General features: G+C 39.6%; 1 protein-coding gene across 3 annotated transcripts in view; it reads right to left on the bottom strand.

Moving 5' to 3' along the window:
* PTPRG (protein tyrosine phosphatase, receptor type, G) overlaps positions 1–20,289 on the bottom strand; it is a 775,476-nt gene that overhangs the window by 319,536 nt on the left and 435,651 nt on the right. For all 3 annotated transcript variants that reach the window (XM_010851541.1, XM_010851540.1, XM_010851538.1), the window contains one exon: positions 10,884–11,063. In XM_010851541.1, the coding sequence (XP_010849843.1) occupies positions 10,884–11,063 (180 nt within the window). The remainder of the gene's footprint in view (positions 1–10,883; positions 11,064–20,289) is intronic.

Below are 20,289 nucleotides of genomic sequence, written 5' to 3' on the forward strand. Positions count from 1 at the left end.
TTAAAATCAATTCATTTTAATTAAAATGAAGGGAGTCAACTGAAAAACAGTAGTATAGCATGATAGGTAAATGAAACTTTGATAATAATAAACAAATACATTTTAATTTAAGTTTTAAAACAATAGCACAAAAAAGTGAATCTGGGTAAGGCGACATTTAAGAAGGAAGCAAGCAACAAAGAAGGTAGCAAGCAACAGCTAAAGACTGGAGAAAGATGGGCTAGGAAGAGGATGAGGAGGCAGGTAAGTTACCTAGGAGTGGACTTTATAGAATAAGGCCCTCTGGCTGTTCAACTGCTAACATGGATTTTGATGAAGTCAAAGCAGAATAATGGAGGAAGTAGAAGATATAGGTTTCAAATTCAGAATCTTTAACCTGGATTCCAAAGTCCATAGCAACAGCTACTCACAGATTGGGGGGTCTATGCCCTCCTGAAACAGGAAGTAAAATTCTGAGCATGGGGTCATAAATGGAGTTGGACTCTGGAACCACTTGGGTCTGGATTTCAGTCCTAGATCTGCCACTATCCAGTTTTGACAAAGTTACTACAATTCTGGGTGCTTCCATTCCTATTCTTAAAAGTGGAATAATACAACAGCAACTTCACAAGTTTGTTGTGGGATCACAATAGTTGACATAGGGTGAATGCCCAGAAGAGTTATTCATTCACCACATTACTGCATGAAGATGGCATTGTAAGCACCCAGAAATAAATCCATACATATATGGGCAATTAATTTACAAGGAGCAAAGAACATATGATGGAGAGAGGATAGACTTTTCAACAAATGGTGTTGGGAAAACTGGGCAGTCACATACAAAGAATGAACACTACCATTTCATATCATATGCAAAAATTAACTCAAAATGAATTAAAGATCTGACTAAAAGACCAAAACCACAAACTTCCTAGAAGAAAACATAGGTGGTAAACTCTTTGACATGGGTCTTACTCATTCTTTTCTGGATCTGACTATAAAAACAAGAAAAACAAAAGCAAAAATAAACAAATGGGAATATATCAAAGTGAAAAGCTTCTGCACAGAGAAAGAAACCACCATCAAAATGAAACAGCAGGGGATTCCCTGGTTGGCTCATTGGTTAGGAATCCGCCTGCCAATGCAGGGGGCACAGGTTCAATCCGCATTCTGGGAAGATCCCACATGCCGCAGAGCAACTAACCCTATATGCCGCAACTATTGAAACTGTGCCCCAGAGCCCAGGAGTCACCGCTACTGAAGCCCTTGCACCTAGAGCCTGTCTCTACGACAAGACAAGCCCACACACTGCAACGAGAGTAGCTCCCACCAGCTGCAACTACAGAACAGTGCTCGCACAGCAGTGAAGACTCGGTGCAGCCATAAAACAAGTAAATATACATCTTTCAAAAAAGGAAACACAATTTAAAAGAAAAGAAAAGGCAACCTATTAAAGGGGAGAAGGTGCTTGCAATGTGTATACCCACTAAGGGGTGAATACAGAGAACTCACAGAATTCAATGACAATAAGACTAACAATCCAATTGAAAATTAGGTACAGGATCTAAGTAGACATTTTTCCAGAAAAGACATACAGATGGCCAACAGGTACACGCAAAGATGTTCAACATGACTAATTAATAGGAAGATGCAAAACAAAATCACAGTGTGAATCACCTCGCACCTGTTACAATGGCTATCGTCAGAAAGACAAGAAGTAAGTATTGGCAATGGTGTGGACAAAAGAGAAACTTTGGGCACCACTGGCGGGGATTTTTTCACTATAGAAAACAGTAAGAATAAGTAAGAACAGAACTGTCATTTGACCTACCTATTCCACTTGGGCATTTATCCAAAGCACATGAAAACTAATTTGAAAAGGTAAGTCAACCTCTATGTTTAAAACAGCCATGATAGAGAAACAACCTAAGGCCTCACAGAGAGACGAACAGATAAAGATGACGTGGTGTATGTATACACAATGGAATACTACTCAGCCACGAAAAAGAAAGTTTGCCATTTGCAACAACATGAATGGACCTTGAAGATATTGCTCTAAGTGAAATAGGCCAGAAGGAGAAAGACAGATGTGCATTATTTCAGTTATGTCTGGAAACACACACACACACACACACAAAATGAGCAAACTAAAATGAAAATAAACTCACAGATACAGAGATCAGAGGAGCAGTTACCAGGGGTGCGTGAAATGTGTGGAGGGAATCAACTGTACGGTGACTGATGGTAATGAGACTTGGGGTGCTGATCAGCTTGTAGTGTACACAGGTGTCAGATAATAATACTGTATACCTCAAGATTATAGTTAAAAAATAGATGGCATTGTATAATTACTGTTTATAACAGTTCTTCCAGGAAGAGGATCCACAGCTTTCATAGATTCCCCCTATGTCCAGGGCTCCCCATAATGCAAAAATGCTCTGCATAGGGGCAGGGGAGACATAAGGAGTCACACCATGGATAAGGAATTACTTTCCAAATTTGACGGGGTGACTGAGGACCAGGCACTCACTGCATTCTTTGCAGGACATCCATTAATGGTTAATAAATTATACTCAATGTGTCTAAATAATGCTGGCCTAAAGCAAGTATTCCCACTAAAATCTGACTAAATAGCAACAGATGCCAAAAGTTTTTTAAAAATCGATGAGAGAAGGAAAATAAGCGCCTCAGTATCTTGCCTCCACCACTTGTCAACCAGCTTTCAATACAAGATGGGGAAAGGCTACCATTATTAGATCATTAAGGCTGAGACCCCCAACCACCCACAACTCCAGTGTGCATCAGGGAATGCTTTGGGGCTCCTGGTCACATAGAAACTCCCTGGTCTGGAAGTCAACACACAGAAGCTCAAGTGCTAACCTTCTACTGACTTCCCTATAGGCACCAGCATTTACTTTATCTAATATTTACCTGTACCTACTGGGAAGAAAAGGAAAGATTTTAAATGAGGTTTTATCTCCTGCCCTCACAGAGTGTATAGTTGGTGGGGAAAACAGGCCCCAGCACCTGATGTGAAGAACTGACTCATTGGAAAAGACCCTGATGCTGGGAAAGACTGAAGGCGGGAGGAGAAGGGGACGACAGAGGATGAGATGGTTGGATGGCATCACCGACTCAAAGGACATGAATTTTAGTAAACTCTGGGAGTTGGCGATGGACAGGGAGGCCTGGCGTGCTGCAGTCCATGGGGTCGCAGAGTTGGACATGACTGAGCTACTGAACTGAACTGAAACTAAGCAAGATGGACAAGGCAGAATACTTGACCCTTTAATCATAAAATATGTTGGATGACAACCCAGTAGGTTCTGTGCCCTAAAACAGAAAAGTGGACTTTAAAAAGTACCCTCCAAGTTCAAAGTCTTCATGAGTCTAGTTATATAACAAAGCGCTGGTTTGCCCATTCTGTGATTGGTAAATTAAGCTTCAGTTTACCCAGAAGATAGCTGCTACTACCTGAGCGAGCGCTTGGGCTGTGGGAATAACAGAAAGGATGTGGAGCTTGGCAGGCAGGAAACAGAGCTTACAGTGTGTCTTGCAAAGAGAGACCTAGGGAAATAGCTCCAACTGGAACTTCAGGGTTCAGGCAAGACTGAATGCTAACAGGCTGACAAGAATCCAGGAATCTGGATATTTGATTTTTTAAAAATTTTTTATGTTGTACTGGAGTACAGCCGATTAACAATGTTGTGATAATTTCAGATGAACAGCAAAGGCACTCAGCCACACGTACACACGTTATCTGTTCTCCCCCAAATTCCCCTCCCATCCAGGCTGCCATATAACACTCAGCAGATTTCTCTGTGTTATACACTAGGTCCTTGCTGGTTATCCATTTAAAATACAGCAATGTGTACACGTTCATCCCCAACTCCCTAACTATCCCTCTCCCCTGCAACCTAAGTTTGTTTTCCAAGTCTGTGAGTCTGTTTCTGTTTTGTAAGTTCCTCTGTATAATTTCTTTCTAAATTCCACATATAAAGGATGTCGTATGATATTTCCCCTTCTCTCTCTTACTTCACTCAGTATGACAATCTCTAGGTCCATCCACGTTGCTACAAATGGCATTATTTCACTCTTTTTAACAGCTAAATAATAAGGGATCTGGATATTTCAAATAGGAAAATTTAAAAAATGAAGAGCCAAAGCACATTTAGCATGCCCCAAAGAAGAACAGACTTTTTTTTTTTAATTACACTTAAATTTTCTTTTTTGGGCAACCTTGAGCTAACCAGAGGTGCTACAGGGTATTACAAAGACAGGGTTGGGCAGGCCCAATGTCAATGCTGCTGAACACCCAGATGCTTTCAAACATCTGTCTACTTGGCGGATGCTCTGCTTCTAATCAGAAAGCTTGGCAGCTTCTTTGTGAGCAAAATAACCAATTCATTAATGGCATAAGAACTCATAGCTTAAAGAAGAAAATGTGATCCAGGGGAAAAGATCCAATGCCAGTCCCTCTTCAGTACCTGTCAAGGATCACTGAGATAACTGCGATAGGGTGGTGGGTGATAGAATAAAAATAAGTAATGGTTTCTTCTCAAGCCAAACTGGAAACCCTAAGAACACGGACTTGGGAGATCACTGTGTATTTTCACTTGTTCCAAAAACCGGTCCTACATCAATATGCCAGGAATAAAGGTTTTATTGAAATGAGGACATACTTAGATTTTCGCCATCAATGCTCGACACTCTACTCCATACACAGAGTAAGCAAAACCCCTTTTCAAACCGCGGTTCTCATCTGCGACTAGCTATAAGGATAACAGGAAGAAAGGAGAGAAAGGGGACAAAGTTAGGAGCTGGGGGTAAAGACAGACCAACAGGCAACAGCCAGTTTTGTTACAGGAGACAGGAAATTCACGGAGATGTGAGAGAAAAGATGGGAGAGAGCAAAACCACAAAAAACGAAAGCATGTGGAGATACACTCATGAACAGACAGAAATAGATTACAAAGTGAAAGAAGAGGAAGCACAGACAGTGAGGGTCAAGAAGACAAGCACACAGAGAATTCCTAGAATATTCCTTACCAATCTCAGAGGTGTTAAAGGCTTTTCTATGCGTGTGACACGTGGACAGTCATGCTCAAACTATGGAACTCCCTCCTGAGTGAGGGCTGAGCACAGAAGTCCATGAATTTGGACAGAAATCAAGCATCATGAAAATCACCACTGGAAACCCTGTAAGGAGCCAATGATGGCTCTAAGTAAGGCTCGCGTCAGTTTCTCCATCAACCTTGCTCAAAACACTGATCCTTCAGGGCACCATGGAGGCAGCAGTTGGTCAAGCAGCAACTGCAATGAATGTAGAGTGTCCGTTCTGGTCAGACACTCGCTTGGCTGGGGGTGGAGTGGGGCTTACCATGTGAGCAAAAAGAGAAGCAGCGTCAAATGCTCCTCTCGCACTGAGCTGGGGTGACGTGCTCAGCCACGGAACTAGCATGTGGAAATGAGTGAGGTTGTTTTTAAGATTGTATTTTTCTCTTTCTACCAGCCTGTGGTGAGACTGTTCATTGAGACTTAGTTTACCTGTGGGTTCTTATGGAACTGCTTTATCATAAAAGCTCCAAGGACTAGGTGAAATAAGTAGATGCAACAGTCTCCTAATCTTTGTCTGAATTATATGGGCTCAGCAACATGTTAGGACGTGGTTCCTCCACAATTTATGCAGACTTTCCCAATTGTGGATCTACTTTTATTAATTTAACAACTACTTTTTAAATCCATCTATGTCAGGTATATGTAGACAAATAAGAAAGTATGTAGGCAAAGAAAAAATAGAGCAAACCAATATGAAGTGTGGAAACAGTAGTAACGCGCATTTTGGCAAATGTATTTACTCTTTGTCCTTAGTGTAAGGTAAAAGAAAAAGAGGTGGAAAAATAAACACCCTCCAAATAGTTAAAACTCGCAGGAGACCATGGCTTATTAACATACACCAGGACCACTATCTACATCTTAAATTCCAATCATTTAGTTCGAAGCTAATGCTAGGAACAGCAAGATTCTCTTGAAACGTTCTTGTTGAATGCATTATCTTTTCATTCTACAAAAATGAAAGAAAAGGAAATAACTTTAGATGAAATCAAATGAGAACTAGCACAATAGAGAGTTACGGCTGTTCAGAAAGAAACAGAGAGATGCTATCTGTCTTCTAAAGATATTTTAGACAACTTTCGAGAAGTGGACTAGGGACAACCACATTGCTCTATTGATTATGCTGGATTGGATATATGGTCCTCTCCACAGGTTAAGACAGATATGAACATTCAAACTGTTTTACGGCAAAGTTACTGTCTGTATGTAACAGGCCGCTTTAAATATTAACTTTCTGTATTCATATTTTAATATCCACAAGACAGTCTATTTTACAGATAAGTGACCTGTAAATTTCCAACAGAAAAAATAAGTATCTCTTCCTGAATTTATTTTGTAGAAGTGCAAGTTTCAAGAAAAGACTTTTGGGGCTCAAAAATTAATGACTCAAGAAAAATAAGGTTTTTTGGCATCTAGTCAAGAAATTTAGATCCAAAATGAATGATGATGACAACAACAATGTGGCTCATGATATAATTTTTTTTAATTAAACTTTTAATCTTCCTGATAACTGTAGATCCACATGTAGTTCTAAGAAATAATATAGAGGTCTTGTGTCCCCTCTATTCAGTTTCTCCAAATAGTCAAATCTTATAAAACTAAAGTACAATGATATGTACTTTTTTAAACTAATATTATCCAGCTTGCCTATCAATACGATTCACTGTTGGTATTATCAACTCTGACAGTTAATTCAGATACACAGCATCCTGCCCTGTATTTGCACTGTGTTCAGCTCAGTTTATATGATCCAGACATAACAGACAAAGCAAATGGATCCTCATTTCTCTAAAAATGCTGGAATATTTATGAACTCATCTGGCATTTTAAGAACAGGAGAATAAAGCTGTTCCTAGGTTCATGCATATTTAAAAAAAAAGAAGACAGGTTTTCAGGCACCCAAGTTTCTAGAGAAACATACATTGAAACTCTTTTAAGAGAACAGAAGATACAATTCGATGTTTACATTTAACACTGCATACCTCAATGTTCATCGCAGCACTGTTTACAATAGCTAGGACATGGAAACAACCTAGATGTCCATCGGCAGACAAATGGGTAAGAAAGTTGTGATACATATACACAATGGAATATTACTCAGCTATTAAAAAGAACACAATTGAATCAGTTCTAATGAGGTGGATGAAACTGAAGCCTATTATACAGAGTGAAGTAAGTCAGAAAGAAAAACACCAATACAGTATATTAACGCAAATATATGGAATTTAGAAAGATGGTAACAATAACCTTTTACACAAGAGAGCAAATGAGACACAGATAAAAAGAACAGACTTTTGGACTCCGTGGGAGAAGACAAGGGTGGGATGATTTGAGAGAAGAGCACTGAAACATGTATATTACCATATGTGAAACAGATGATCAGTTCAAGTTCGATGTATGAAATAGGGCACTCAAAGCTGGTGAACTGAGACAACCCAGAGGGATGGGATGGGGAGGGAGGTGGGAGGGGGGCTCAGGATGGGGGACACATGTACACCCGTGGCTATTTCATGTCAATGTATTGCAAAAATCACCACAGTATTGTAAAATAATTAGCCTCCAATTAAAATCAATAAATTAATTTTTTGTAAATGGTTGGTACTTAAAAAAAAAAAGATCATAGATTGATTATTCATGGGCTATTAGCCTGTCTAGTATGATGTCATAAATTTTGAAGTCATAAGCACAGTTTGAGAAGTAACAAAGATTTATTTCTGCTTCTCAGAAAGCCGTGCTTCTGAATTTCAGAGACAGATGCGTTCATATTTAGATGGCTGTGCTCTAAAGTCAGGCGCATGCGCCCACAGACAGGCAACAACTTGTGGATCACTCTGGAGGCCAGGAGAGTGACAGAGATTGATAATCAGCTTCTGGAAGACCAAGGTCATGAATCAACTTGCATTGAGTGAACCCTACACTTGTCTAAAACCTGTCATTGGAGATACCAAGCTGAAAGCTGTCACTAAAACATGTTATCTTTGCAGAAGGCTGTCAAGCGTTGCAAGTCAAGTAGAAAACCGTATCAGAGAGCCCAGCAAATTGCCTTTGGCAGGCTTCCGGAATGTGGCACCAAGGTGGCACTCAACCCCCAGATCTGATTACCCCAGCAGAGCAAAGCTCTCATCCACCACATTCAGACTGTCTGTAGAGTACTATTCCCATCACGGATCTCCAAAGGACACTCACATTTGAAACACAAAGCAGAGCTACTGTTAGATAAAATCTGAATTGTAACTATAAACACACCATCTAAACTCAGGGAGTAGAAAGGTGCAGGTAAAAAGGTGTGTACAAATAATATCACTGGTATACAAGTTTGTTCCGAGCAGATGCTCAAATGGATGAATCGAGGTACAGGAGAAGATAGCCTGCTATAATGCTCGAAGACCTGTTTATGGGGACATTATGAAAAAGATCTCGAAGCCAGGAACCACTGTGTTGAGTGGAAAACAATTCTAAGATCAAGTCAGACCAACTCAAAGCAATCAGCCACAAAAAAAATCTCTGACAAATGCTGGTTCAGAGAAAGAAAATAGAGCCCTAAAGTTGTACGTGCAGCCACTTAGATGTTTTTTTTTTTTAAGGCAACTCAGTGACCCACAACATGAATGGGACCAAAAGACAGATAATGAAGTCATTTTAGCTTCGCATGAGGGCTTCAGGCAGCCAAGGCTCCTGGAGGGACTGCTAAGAGTGCTCTGTACTGACATCCTTGGTTACAAAGGGATCGTTCCAAAGAGAGAGAGAGAGAGTCAGTTTTAATGGGTTGGGTTATAAGAGTAGAAAAATAAGATAAGAAAAAATACCTTTAGCACCACAGAATCCCAGTTAACACTAGGCACAAATGTAATATAACACCCACACATTTATTTTCAAATCAAACAGTGGGGCAGAGCAAGGCAATCTCTGCTACTTCCATCAACAATCTGTAACTGTTATTTGCATGGTAGTGATTAAGAGGGAAGCATTTTGCATTAGCAATTCTGAAAATGTGGTATTTCATATTCATGGACCCTAAGTGAAAGGTGAGGTAGGTAAAAGGAAGCCGGAGGATCAAACTGCTGGTCTGATACACAAAGGGATAAGACAGTTTTCATCTGTATTATAATACAAAACAAATATTAACAAGTCAAATTCTCAAGGGAGATAAGAAATGCATTTCCATCTGTGCATTTGGCACAGTGATGTCTAGTAGAAATTTCTGTAATGATAGAATGTTCTCTGACCATGCAGGCTGTTATGGTAGCCACTAGCTATACATGGCTACCAAACATACGAAACGTGGCTAGTACAATACTGCCCAAAGAGATCTATAGGTTCTTTGAAATTCCTATCAAAATTCCAATAGCGTTTTTCACAGAAAAAGTCAAAACCATCCTAGAATTCCTATGAAACCACCTAAGATCCTAAGAAAAGGAATCCTTAGAAAGAAGAACAAAGCTGGAGGCATTATACTTCTTGATTTCAAATGATACTCCAAAGCTATGATAATCAAAACGGTATGGAACGGGCATAAAAAAAAAACACATCAACCAATGAAATAAAATCTAGATTCTAAGAAATAAACCCACGCATAGGAATATTTGCTCATAATTAACAAAAGAGCCAAGAATACTCAACGGTTTGAAAAGGATAGCCTCGTCAATAAATGGTGTTGGAAAAATGAGACATTCATATACAAGAATGAAGCTGGACCACTACCTTACATCCCTCATGAAAAGTAACGAAATTGATTAAAGATGTAAATATAAGACTTGAGACTATAAAACTCCTACAAGAAAACATAGGGAGAAAGCTCCTTGACACTGATCATGTCAATGATAATTTGGATATGATGCAAGCGACAAATTTGGATATGATGCAAGCGACAAAAATGACAAAAGCAAAAGCGACCAAACAAATGAGACTCACCAAAATAAAAAGCTCTGCACTGCAAAAGAAATGACCAATAAAATGAAATGGCAAAATGTTATATGCCAATTATATCTTAATGTGTGCTCAGGCGCTCAGTCGTGTCTGACTCTTTGCAGCCCCATGGATTATATCCTGCCAGGCTTCCCTGGCCAAGGAATTTTCCAGGCAAGAATACTGCAGTGGGTTGCTATTTCTGACTCCAGGGACCTTCCTGACCCAGTGATCTAATACATGTCTCTTGCATTTCCTGCACTGGAAGGGGGATTCTTTACCCCTAGCGCCACCTGGGAAGCCCTATATCTTAAAGCTGAAAAAAATAAAGGCGATCCCCTACCTCTACCCTCAAAATACAAAGATCTGAACGTGTGTCTCCTCTGCTTTCCAACACTGCAGACAGACACCCTAAGAAGGCAGGAAACAAAAACAAAACTATACATGGAATAAATTTTAATCTTACTGAGCTTTAATTAATTTAAATTTAAATGTAGCTAACATATGGCTAGTGGTCACCATACTAGAACAGAGGTCTCAAAGTTCATTCTATATACTTTACATGGACTGACCCACTCAAATCTTTAACAATTCTATGAGATTGATACAATTTCATTATCCATATGCGTTTTTATCTTTATATTTTTACCCTATCACATTGAAAAAAAAAAAATCTTTAAGCACAAAGTGGTTAGGCAGTTTGCCCAAAATCACACAGCAAGCAGCGGTTCTTAAACTGAGGGTCAATTCCAGAGCTGTCACTCAGCTATACGTTCTCCATAGGAACGTGCAGAACTAAAGGAGCAAGTCATGGTTAAGGTACAGACCAGAGACACCAGAAACATTTCACGCTGGCCTACAGACAGGTAAAGAAGACGCTGTACCTGTTTTCCCTGTGTTTTTCATCCAGGTTTTGTTAGAAGACTCGTTGTCGAAGCCATCGAGTTGCAGGTCCTGGTACTCCTCACTGACGCGTGCGTGCTGGTCTGAAATGTCGATAGGTGACTGCTGACGGCCCCCACAGCTGACACTAGACGTGACCCAGTACTCAGGACCATAGGCACCTGTTAAGAGAAAACAAGATTTCAACTCCTGTGGCTCAAAGGGCACAGATGGAACGAATAAGACACACAAAAGTCAAGCATGTCATCTGCCAAGATACATTGTCCTACGTATCCCCACCCTAACGACGTTTGTCCACTGGAAAGCTATCAGCCCAAGCCACTTGCTGGGTAGGGCAAGAAAAGGTAAGAAAAAAATGTTACTTGAGACAGTTTTTCCTCTTGATTTGTAATCAAATATTTGCCTTTTCTTTTTTTCTGTTACTCAATTAAGAAAATTGAGCAGAAGGGTTGTCAGAGTTATTCACATTAAAAAAAATTGTTTTAAAAATAATTTTCCTAAAATAAACAAAGCATTTACTCACAAGAAAACACCTTCATCAATTTAACATGTTCTGCTACTGTGAACATTATATGAAACACAACTTTTTGCTATGTTTCTAGGAATTTCTGAACTGGAAAAAAAATTAGAAGCAACACAACATGGGATGAGAGTCACTACAAACAATGTAGTCAATAGGATATGGTTTTCCTTTGGCTAATCGTGAGATTTTTCAGTGTAGCCAGTTTGAACACATATGTATTAAGGCACCCACTTCCCTTTCTCAGCCCCTCTCTGTCATAGGAGATGGGGACACAAAGCTACCTTAAGACTGGACTCAGCATTCATATAAAGATTTTGGAGGGGCATATGCCACGGACATAGACAAAGAGAATGCAGCTATCATGCATAACCCTAATGAGTGTCAAGCAGGCATAGGGAGAGAAAATTTTACAACCTTCGTGACATGACAAAGCAGAAGTAGTCAACTAGAAAAAACATCATTTACTAGAGAGATTAAGATAAATTTTTTGTTTGAAAACCAGCTATAGAATAGGTCTAAACGGTATAATTTTTTCAATATTCTATTTTATATTGGAGTACAGTTGATTTATAATGTGTTCGTTTTAGGTGTACTGCAAATTGATTCAATTATATATATACATATATATATTCTTTTTCAGATTCTTTTTGCACAGAGGTCATTACAAAATATTGAGTAGCTCCCAGTGCTATACCATGCTGCTGCTGCTAAGTTGCTTCAGTCGTGTCCGACTCTGTGCGACCCCATAGACGGCAGCCCACCAGGCTCCCCTGTCCCTGGGATTCTCCAGGCAAGAACACTGGAGTGGGTTGCCATTTCCTTCTCCAATGCATGAAAGTGAAAAATAAAGTGAAGTCACTCAGTTGTGTCTGACTCCTAGCGACCCCATGGACTGCAGCCACCAGGCCCCTCCACCCATGGGATTTTCCAGGCAAGAGTACTGGAGTAGGTGCTATACCATAGGTCCTTCTTAATTATCTATTTTATATATGGCAGTATATAATAACTGTATAATAATTAGCAGATAAAACTTAGGCTTCTCAATCAATACAGTTCAGTATGTGTATAAATAAATATATACACATACTTATATTCCTAGCAGGTTTTTTTCAGCTTTAAATTTCTTCACATATCAAATAAAAGAGGATAAATGGCCAAAGTGACTTTAGGTGATCAACTCATCCATGAACCCATTCCTTTCTGCCTCATTCCATACTTAGCCTTGCATGATGGAAGACAGGAGGATATCTTAGGTCCCCCTGCTACCAAGGAAGAGTCGACACCTGTGCCCAGCACCCACCACACACTCACTGACCATGGATTCCCCTGTTCCCCTAAGTCTGATACAGCTCCCAGCAGATACAAACAGGGGTACCATGAACAAAGAGGTGACCACAAAAACCTTTCCAGTCACAGTAATGGAAGCTTCATGGCTGCAAGAGTAACTGACAAAGCTGCCCCCAAAATGATTCAGATGCTTGCTGTCTGGCAAAGAGCTCAGCCTCACTCTATGCCTGGGTCCTCTTCCCTAATCCACATCCCAAAGACTAAGATAACAGACTATCAGAAAGAACACGTTCACTGATGGGCAAAGATTCAGCGACCCCAGGTCACGTTTCAAAATTACTTGTAAGTGCCAGAAGACTTTCTGCAAAAAGTTAGCATCACCACTTCCTTTACTGTAGGATTCCAGCTACATTAGGAATTGTCAAGGGCTGTTTGCTCATGTCATGTCACCTCTTGGTCGAATTCCCTAAGACTGTGTGAGATGAGTCACGAAGGAACGGAGTGTGCATGCGTATGTTTCACCTTGCATCAATATACTTGAAGAAAAAAAGGAGAGGAAAGTGGACGGGAATGGCTCCAATTATCCTATTTGCTCTACATTTTCTTCCACATACCAAAAAGATTCCTTAAAAAATTGAATAAAGTGTCATTGATGTATTTGATAGCTGAACACCATGTTAATTCTGGCTAAGCTACAACTGGGCCTGTATGTTGGAAATATGGAAACCGAAGTGTTAGAATATTGTGTGTGTGTGTGTGTATGTATATAATGTCTTTCAGAAACTCACTACAATAAAATTACACTCAATGAAAAAAAATGCATGGTAAAAAATCAATTCTAACACACGTAACTCCAAAGAACTAAGAACACAAGTCATCATTTGTAAAAACACCTAGACACCTGGTAGTTATCCTACCTCTAATAATAAAAAAATACTCTGTAACCTCTGATAGATACTTGCCATTCACATTATTTCTCATAACCTGCCAGACATGGGTGAAATATAAGTTAGCACTCTATAAAAATATAATTAGGGTTCATATCAGGGAGATTCATTTATTCACTGGTAACAATCTGAAGATTTAAGCCAACTACCATGCTTGCTTTCACACTTCTACCCAATATCTGCTCAAGTGCAATTTTAATTGAAACTGATCTTCCACTTCAGATTTTAAATTAATTCTTCTTTGGAGTGCTTCATGCTCCAGACACCCTTGCTTTGCAAAAACCCCTTATGTCATTAGTGGAGGAAATAGAACACTTTTTCCAAGCTTGCAGGTATCGATTACCTATTCTCACGCTGAAGCACCACTGCCGTTCCACACTGTATAAATCTCTTCGGTGTTCAGACACTTTATAAAGGACTGAGAATTATATCATTAATCATTTCCAGATGCACAAGTCTCATAGCATTGAATGCTTTGTTTTTCAAAACTATGAGTAAATGCCTTTAAGCTAAAAACATGACTCAAAACAAAACAAAACCACTGTGGTTAACTGAAACCTAGTTTTGAAGGAGGGAAAACAATTAGCAAGAACCTTCCTCTCTCAGGTCTGGGATTACCCACCTAAAATAAGAAGAAAAAGTCATGTGCATTTTTGTTTCCTCTAATTGACTCTTTCTTAGAATATCTGCATTTTAACAGCTGGACCTATTTAGAACAGTTCACCAACTCCAACATGACAATCTAATATGCAAGGCTATCTTCTCAAAAAGGGGAGGCATGGGGCTCACAGGTAGAAACCGCAGGGTAGCTTGGCTGCCAACAGCAACTCCCTGTTCACCTGTTAAGAGTGTAGTATGAATTAGATCTGATTGAGACATACTGCCAACATATTAGTACCAAGGGAATTTAACAGTGACTTTCCCTCAATCTAGAATGAAAAATATTTTCTTTTTTTTTTGGGCTGGACACAAGGGAGATCTTAATTCCCTGACCAGAGCTTGAACCTATGCCCCATGCAGTAGACGTGCGGAGTCTTAGTCACTGGACTGCCAAGGAATTCCCAGTATTTTCCTTTTAATAAATTCAATGAATACATCTGAAACTCCTGGCTGAAGGTTTGACCTCAGTGTAAATATCCCCTTGTCAAGGAGGCTTTCATGAGAAATGCACAGGGTTCTGTATTCTCCTGGCAATGGGTTCTTGTTTTCCTAAGGACATCTGATCATGAATGTAATTATTTACTCTTTAGTGTCTGGCTTCCCCATCAGCTCATTACTCTATGAGAACAGGTTCCTTCTCTACGTTGTGTGACTTGATTCTACTGTCTAGCATAGAACTATATAGACAATGAGCTCCTAGTATACATATTTTTACCACAAACACATAAATTGGAAGATGACATTAAGCAATCTTCCATAGGTCTGTCTTCTCATGACATGTTCTCTGTCATTACTTTGGTTTTAATTTTACACTTTTATCTGTTGATTTCTTCTTAAGTCTTCATTTCCTGGACTCGTCAGCTTTCAAAGTAAACACTCATTTCTTCATTAAGACATTACATTAATCTGAACAGTGATACAGTAACACTGTATCAGCAAAGACATGATATGCAGGATAGAATCTATGTGCAAACTTAACAAGTCCACCAACGGCAATTAAGGTTTTTTAAAAGAAAGGATAGGATGGGGAACACATGTATACCTGTGGAGGATTCATTTTGGTATTTGGCAAAACTAATACAATTATGTAAAGTTTAAAAATAAAATTAAAAAAAAAATAAAAGAAAAGAAAGGATAAAACTTTGCTTTCTAAACCTTTTGGGAAACGATTATTCTCAAGATGCTCGTTTTTTCTACGCTTTAGCAGAGCTCTCTAATCAAAGGTCAATCAAGGAGGAAACTTAGTCTTGCTCATTACTTCATCACCAAAGTCACTTCAACACTGACTCAACAAATGCTCAGTACCAGGCTCAGTGCTAAGAAATGGTGGTTGGGGGGTGGAGATGCGACGGATGCCTCTGTCAGCTCATCTGTACAACGAACAGGGAACATCAGTGATTTGACTTCAAACGCTGGTTATGAGGATCAGATGAGATAATCCACAGAAGATACTCAGTATAAGAAAAAAAACAATAGAAACTCAGTACGTGTTGGCTGGTGTGATTATCGCCTCTGTTACTGTGTTATAAAACACATAGCAATCCCTCAAGAACCCGACCATATATAATGAAGGAAGTAACTGTGCACCCAAGCAAGGACTAAGGTAGGTGGAGGCAGGCATTAAGCGCTACACAGGGAGAGAGGAGAGACACCTGAAGGAGAGAAATTTACGTCAGAAGTGGAGAGAAATTCACTAGGTCCAAGTGCTTCCCACGTGGGCAGAGGACAAGAGTCAGAAGGACAGCTGACCCCTTCAGGAAGTGAAGTTTAATCCTAGCACCTGCTGCATTTAGGGACTAGCTTCCCAAGAATAAGGCAGAAAAGGGGGGGAAAGGCAACTTCTCAATGGAGAAGCCTGGTAAATAGCATCTCAGCCAAGTGGTGGAGGTCAACCCCATCTTCGGTATCACGGATTATCATGCACATCCTGTTAGGATGTGGTAAGAAGGGTACAGAACCACTCTTGGATTCTTTTTTAAAAATCCATAACCCCCATGATGAGGAAAACATCAGACAAACCCAAACTGAGGAACGGAACATTCTACAAAACACTTGGCCAACAGTCCTTTAAAAACCTTGAGGTAATGACAAGTAAGGAAAGACAATAAAAAACTGTCACAGACCAAAGAAGATTTAGGAGCCGAGACCAAAACTGCAATGTGGTATTTGAGACTGAATAATGGAACCAAACATGGAAATTAGTCAGAAAACCCATGAGCTCTGAATAAAGGTTGGAAGAAAGAGGAAGACATATTTATGAAACTCACAGAAAGCAAATAAAACCTAAGTGTTGTTAAGTGGGCTACATTTTAATATCTAGATTTTACTGACTTTACTGTTACATATTTGGGGGTAGCTCTATGGCCTAGCGGATGAAGGAGATGGATACTGATTTACAGATAACACTGTGCTTATTGTCATACCCTCTTTGTAAGAAAGAAATTTGCACAGAGCAATGCCAAAGGAAAAAAGAGGTGGCCTAAAGAAGGATATTTCATTATTTAAGGTTACATAAAAACCTCCAAAAGTTGGACAAACTATAGCTAAGGAAAAACATTATTAGATTAATTTACTGCTTATTTGCACATGAAAAGAACCCACCTCTACCTGCATGGTGTACCATTAACAAGTCACTGTATTTTCTCATTTTGAGATGCTTACAACGCAGTAGACTAGCACCAAGAAGACATATTTCTACAGGAGGGTAAATAAATCACACAACTGGAGATTAATTCCAACTGGCCTGTTTAAGGTAGACAATTCCCCACGTGAAAATAATGGCAAATACTGTAAATCTGGGTTCACGTCTGAGGTCCTGCTTAATGGGCACTGCTTCTTTAAGGCATATTTAAGAACTTGGTTGACATGCATAAATTCTGAACCCAAACTAAGCTAATGTGTTCAAAGAAAAATAAAAATCTGAGAGACACATCTCAACCCCCTCCACATCTCCAACAATATTACTTGAAAAATGAAGAGGAGCAAATATACCTGGTTAGCAGTACGACTTTTCTGTAGTGTAAGTAAACCATCTCACTTCAATGTAGCTCACTACTAACACCTGAGCTGAGAAAAAGAGATAAAAGTGCTATTTTTAGAGCATATAAATCATACTTTTGTCTAAAAGCAAAGAATTTCAAATGTCTATGATTTGTATTCCAAACAATGGTTTCTTTAAATACCTAAGAGATTCTTTGCAGAAAATAAGCATACACCTTGAATTTATTTTACTAATAACACATCCAAATAATGGTTTCTATTCACTAATGAAAAGCCATTAAAAATAATGAATTCTGTCTAAATCTAATTAAAAACAAAGCTAATATACATGTTATATGTTGTTACTAGTCAAATATGCTTATTAATGCCTCCCTCAAGGAATTTACATTAAAAGCATTACCTTGATCCAGGCATCTTGGTGTCTACTTTTAACCAACAGCAACAATCCAAAAATAATATATGTTCATTTTTAAACCTAACAGTATAATTAATGTTTTTTCTCCCAAATCTAAACCACGTATTTAAACTGTTCTATTTTTTAATAAAAAAAGTTTATGGGTCTTAACTTAGGATTCTTCTGCATTTTCCACCCCTGGTAGCTAACTACGTGTTGTAAGTTAAACACTGTATACATGAAAAATGGAAAAAGGACTAAAAAGCATTCATGTTACTGATCTCCAGATCATCTCTAAAACTCCAAAGAGTTCTAAATATTACAAGAATACTTCCTGTAACACCTGAAAGAATCAAACAGGCATATTAAATTTTGTTGACATTTTAGCTAACATTCACTCTCGCTGTATACAGTCCTGAAAGTAACCACAAGGATCTGGTGAGGATTACACAAATAATTACAGAGTGCATCCACCAGCACATGGCACATACTAATAGAGCTCGGTAAGCGTGATTATCTGTACTTTCACCTGGAAACCACAACCAAAACTAAATTCTGGATGATGTGACCCTGCTCCAGGGCTCCAAAACTAGCACCTGATCGCTTATCTGGCCCTTGGTTTAATTCCATTGTCCTTGACAAGAGACTGACTCAGGAAGGAGTGTTAATCCAGGACTAAACCACTGAGTAGAGGGGATTTTCCTGCTCAGAGGAAATGTTTTAGGTACGAGGTTTAGAGAAGACTCTTGAGAGTCCTTTGGACTGCAAGGAGATCATACCAATCAATCCTGAAGAAAATCAGTCCTGAATATTCATGGGGACTGATTCTGAAGCTAAAATGCTAATACTTTGGCCACCTGATGCAAAGAGCTGACTCACTGGAAAAGTCCCTGATGCTGGGAAAGATTGAAGGCAGAAGGAGAAGGGGACGACAGAAGATGAGATGGTTGGATGGTATCACTGACTCAAAGGACATGAGTTTGAGCAAGCTCTGGGAGTTGGTGATGGTCAGGGAAGCCTGGCATGCTACAGTCCATGGAGTTGCAAAGATCTGGACACGACTGAACTGAACTGAATTGATAGGATTCAATCTAACCTTTGCCGACAAAGGTCTGTATATTCAAATCTATGGCTTTTCCTAGTCATATACAGATGTGAGAGGTGAATCATAAAGAAGGGTGAGCATGAATAATTGATGATTTTTAAATGTGGTGGTGGAGAAGACTCTTGCGACTCGCTCCCTTGGACTGTAAGAAGACCAAACATGTCAATCTTAAAGGAAATAAACTCTGTATATTCATTGGAAAGACTAATGGTGAAGCTGAAGCTCCAATACTGTGGCCACCTGATGCAAAGAACTGACTCATTGGAAAAGACCCTGGTGCTCGGAGAGACTGAAAGAAAAAGGAGCAGGGGACAGCAGAGGATGAGATGGTTAGACAGCATTGCTGACTCGATGGACATGACTCTAAGCAAATTCCAGGAGATAATGAAGGGCAGGGAAACCTGGCATGCTGCAGTCCATCGGGTCCCAAAAAGTCAGACACGACTCAGTGACTGAACAACAACATTTAAATCCAGGCTCCAGATTTTAGTTCTGAGTCTGAGGGAACAACCTTCCTCCTCCCTGAATGGGAACAGAGAAGAGGGGAGGAATGGACTGACTTGGAATCAAGACTGAATGGGGTGGAGGCCAAAGCTGACAAGGAAAAAGGCAGGCGGTGAGGAGAAGGGACAGGACCTGACCGAACAAACGCTGAGATTCAAATTTGATCTCTAGACTTCTCAATTTTAAGTGTCTTTGTAGTCAAAACTTCTTGATTAGGCTTTCTGCTGTTTGTGACTGAAGAAATATAGGAGATAATCAGAATGTTAGTTTAAAAATACCAACAGTTAAATCACTCAGCGCTTTCCACATTCATCACTAGGAAGAAAATGTCAAATTATAAAGATAAAAATCAGGAACGCATGCTGGATGGAATGTATAAGGATAACATCACCTGATTCCCCTTCCTTCCTTTCCTCTCTCCCTAGAGGAGAGGATAAACTTGGGTAAGGCTTTTAAGATCTCATTTAGACAAAAGAAGAGGTCCTGAAGTCCCTGGCTATGAATTCACAGTGCGTAACAGAGGTCATGAGACAGGAATCCCTGACTTAATGGGACCAGATGCCTCTCTCTGAAGTCTGCAGCCTCAGAGACAAGACACAACACAAGTCACTACCTAGGAAAGACCTGCCAAGGTGACCACGCGTGATTCCCAAAGGCCACAATTTCATCTCAGGGTGGGGCAAACAAGACAATTAGGGTCTAGTTCAGTCTGGCTCAGACAGTGCTGGGACTTCCTGTCTTTGAGTGGAAGGCCTTTTTCACACCATTTCTCTCTACAGCAAGCACCTAGTCTCACACTGTTGTAGAACAGAAGCTACTTCAGCTTATGAGAAATCCCCATCATGAGAAGGAACTGGGAAACATTTCCAGACACAGTTTAGGAGTTTGGTGCTTGCAAGGGCTAAGAGTGTACAGACCAACCCCGTGATATAAGGGCTGAGAGGAAAAGAACAAGGAATTAAAAATC

Source organism: Bison bison, unplaced genomic scaffold, assembly GCF_000754665.1.
Source record: "Bison bison bison isolate TAMUID 2011002044 unplaced genomic scaffold, Bison_UMD1.0 scf7180017864304, whole genome shotgun sequence".
In the NCBI taxonomy this organism is placed as follows: Eukaryota; Metazoa; Chordata; class Mammalia; order Artiodactyla; family Bovidae; genus Bison; species Bison bison.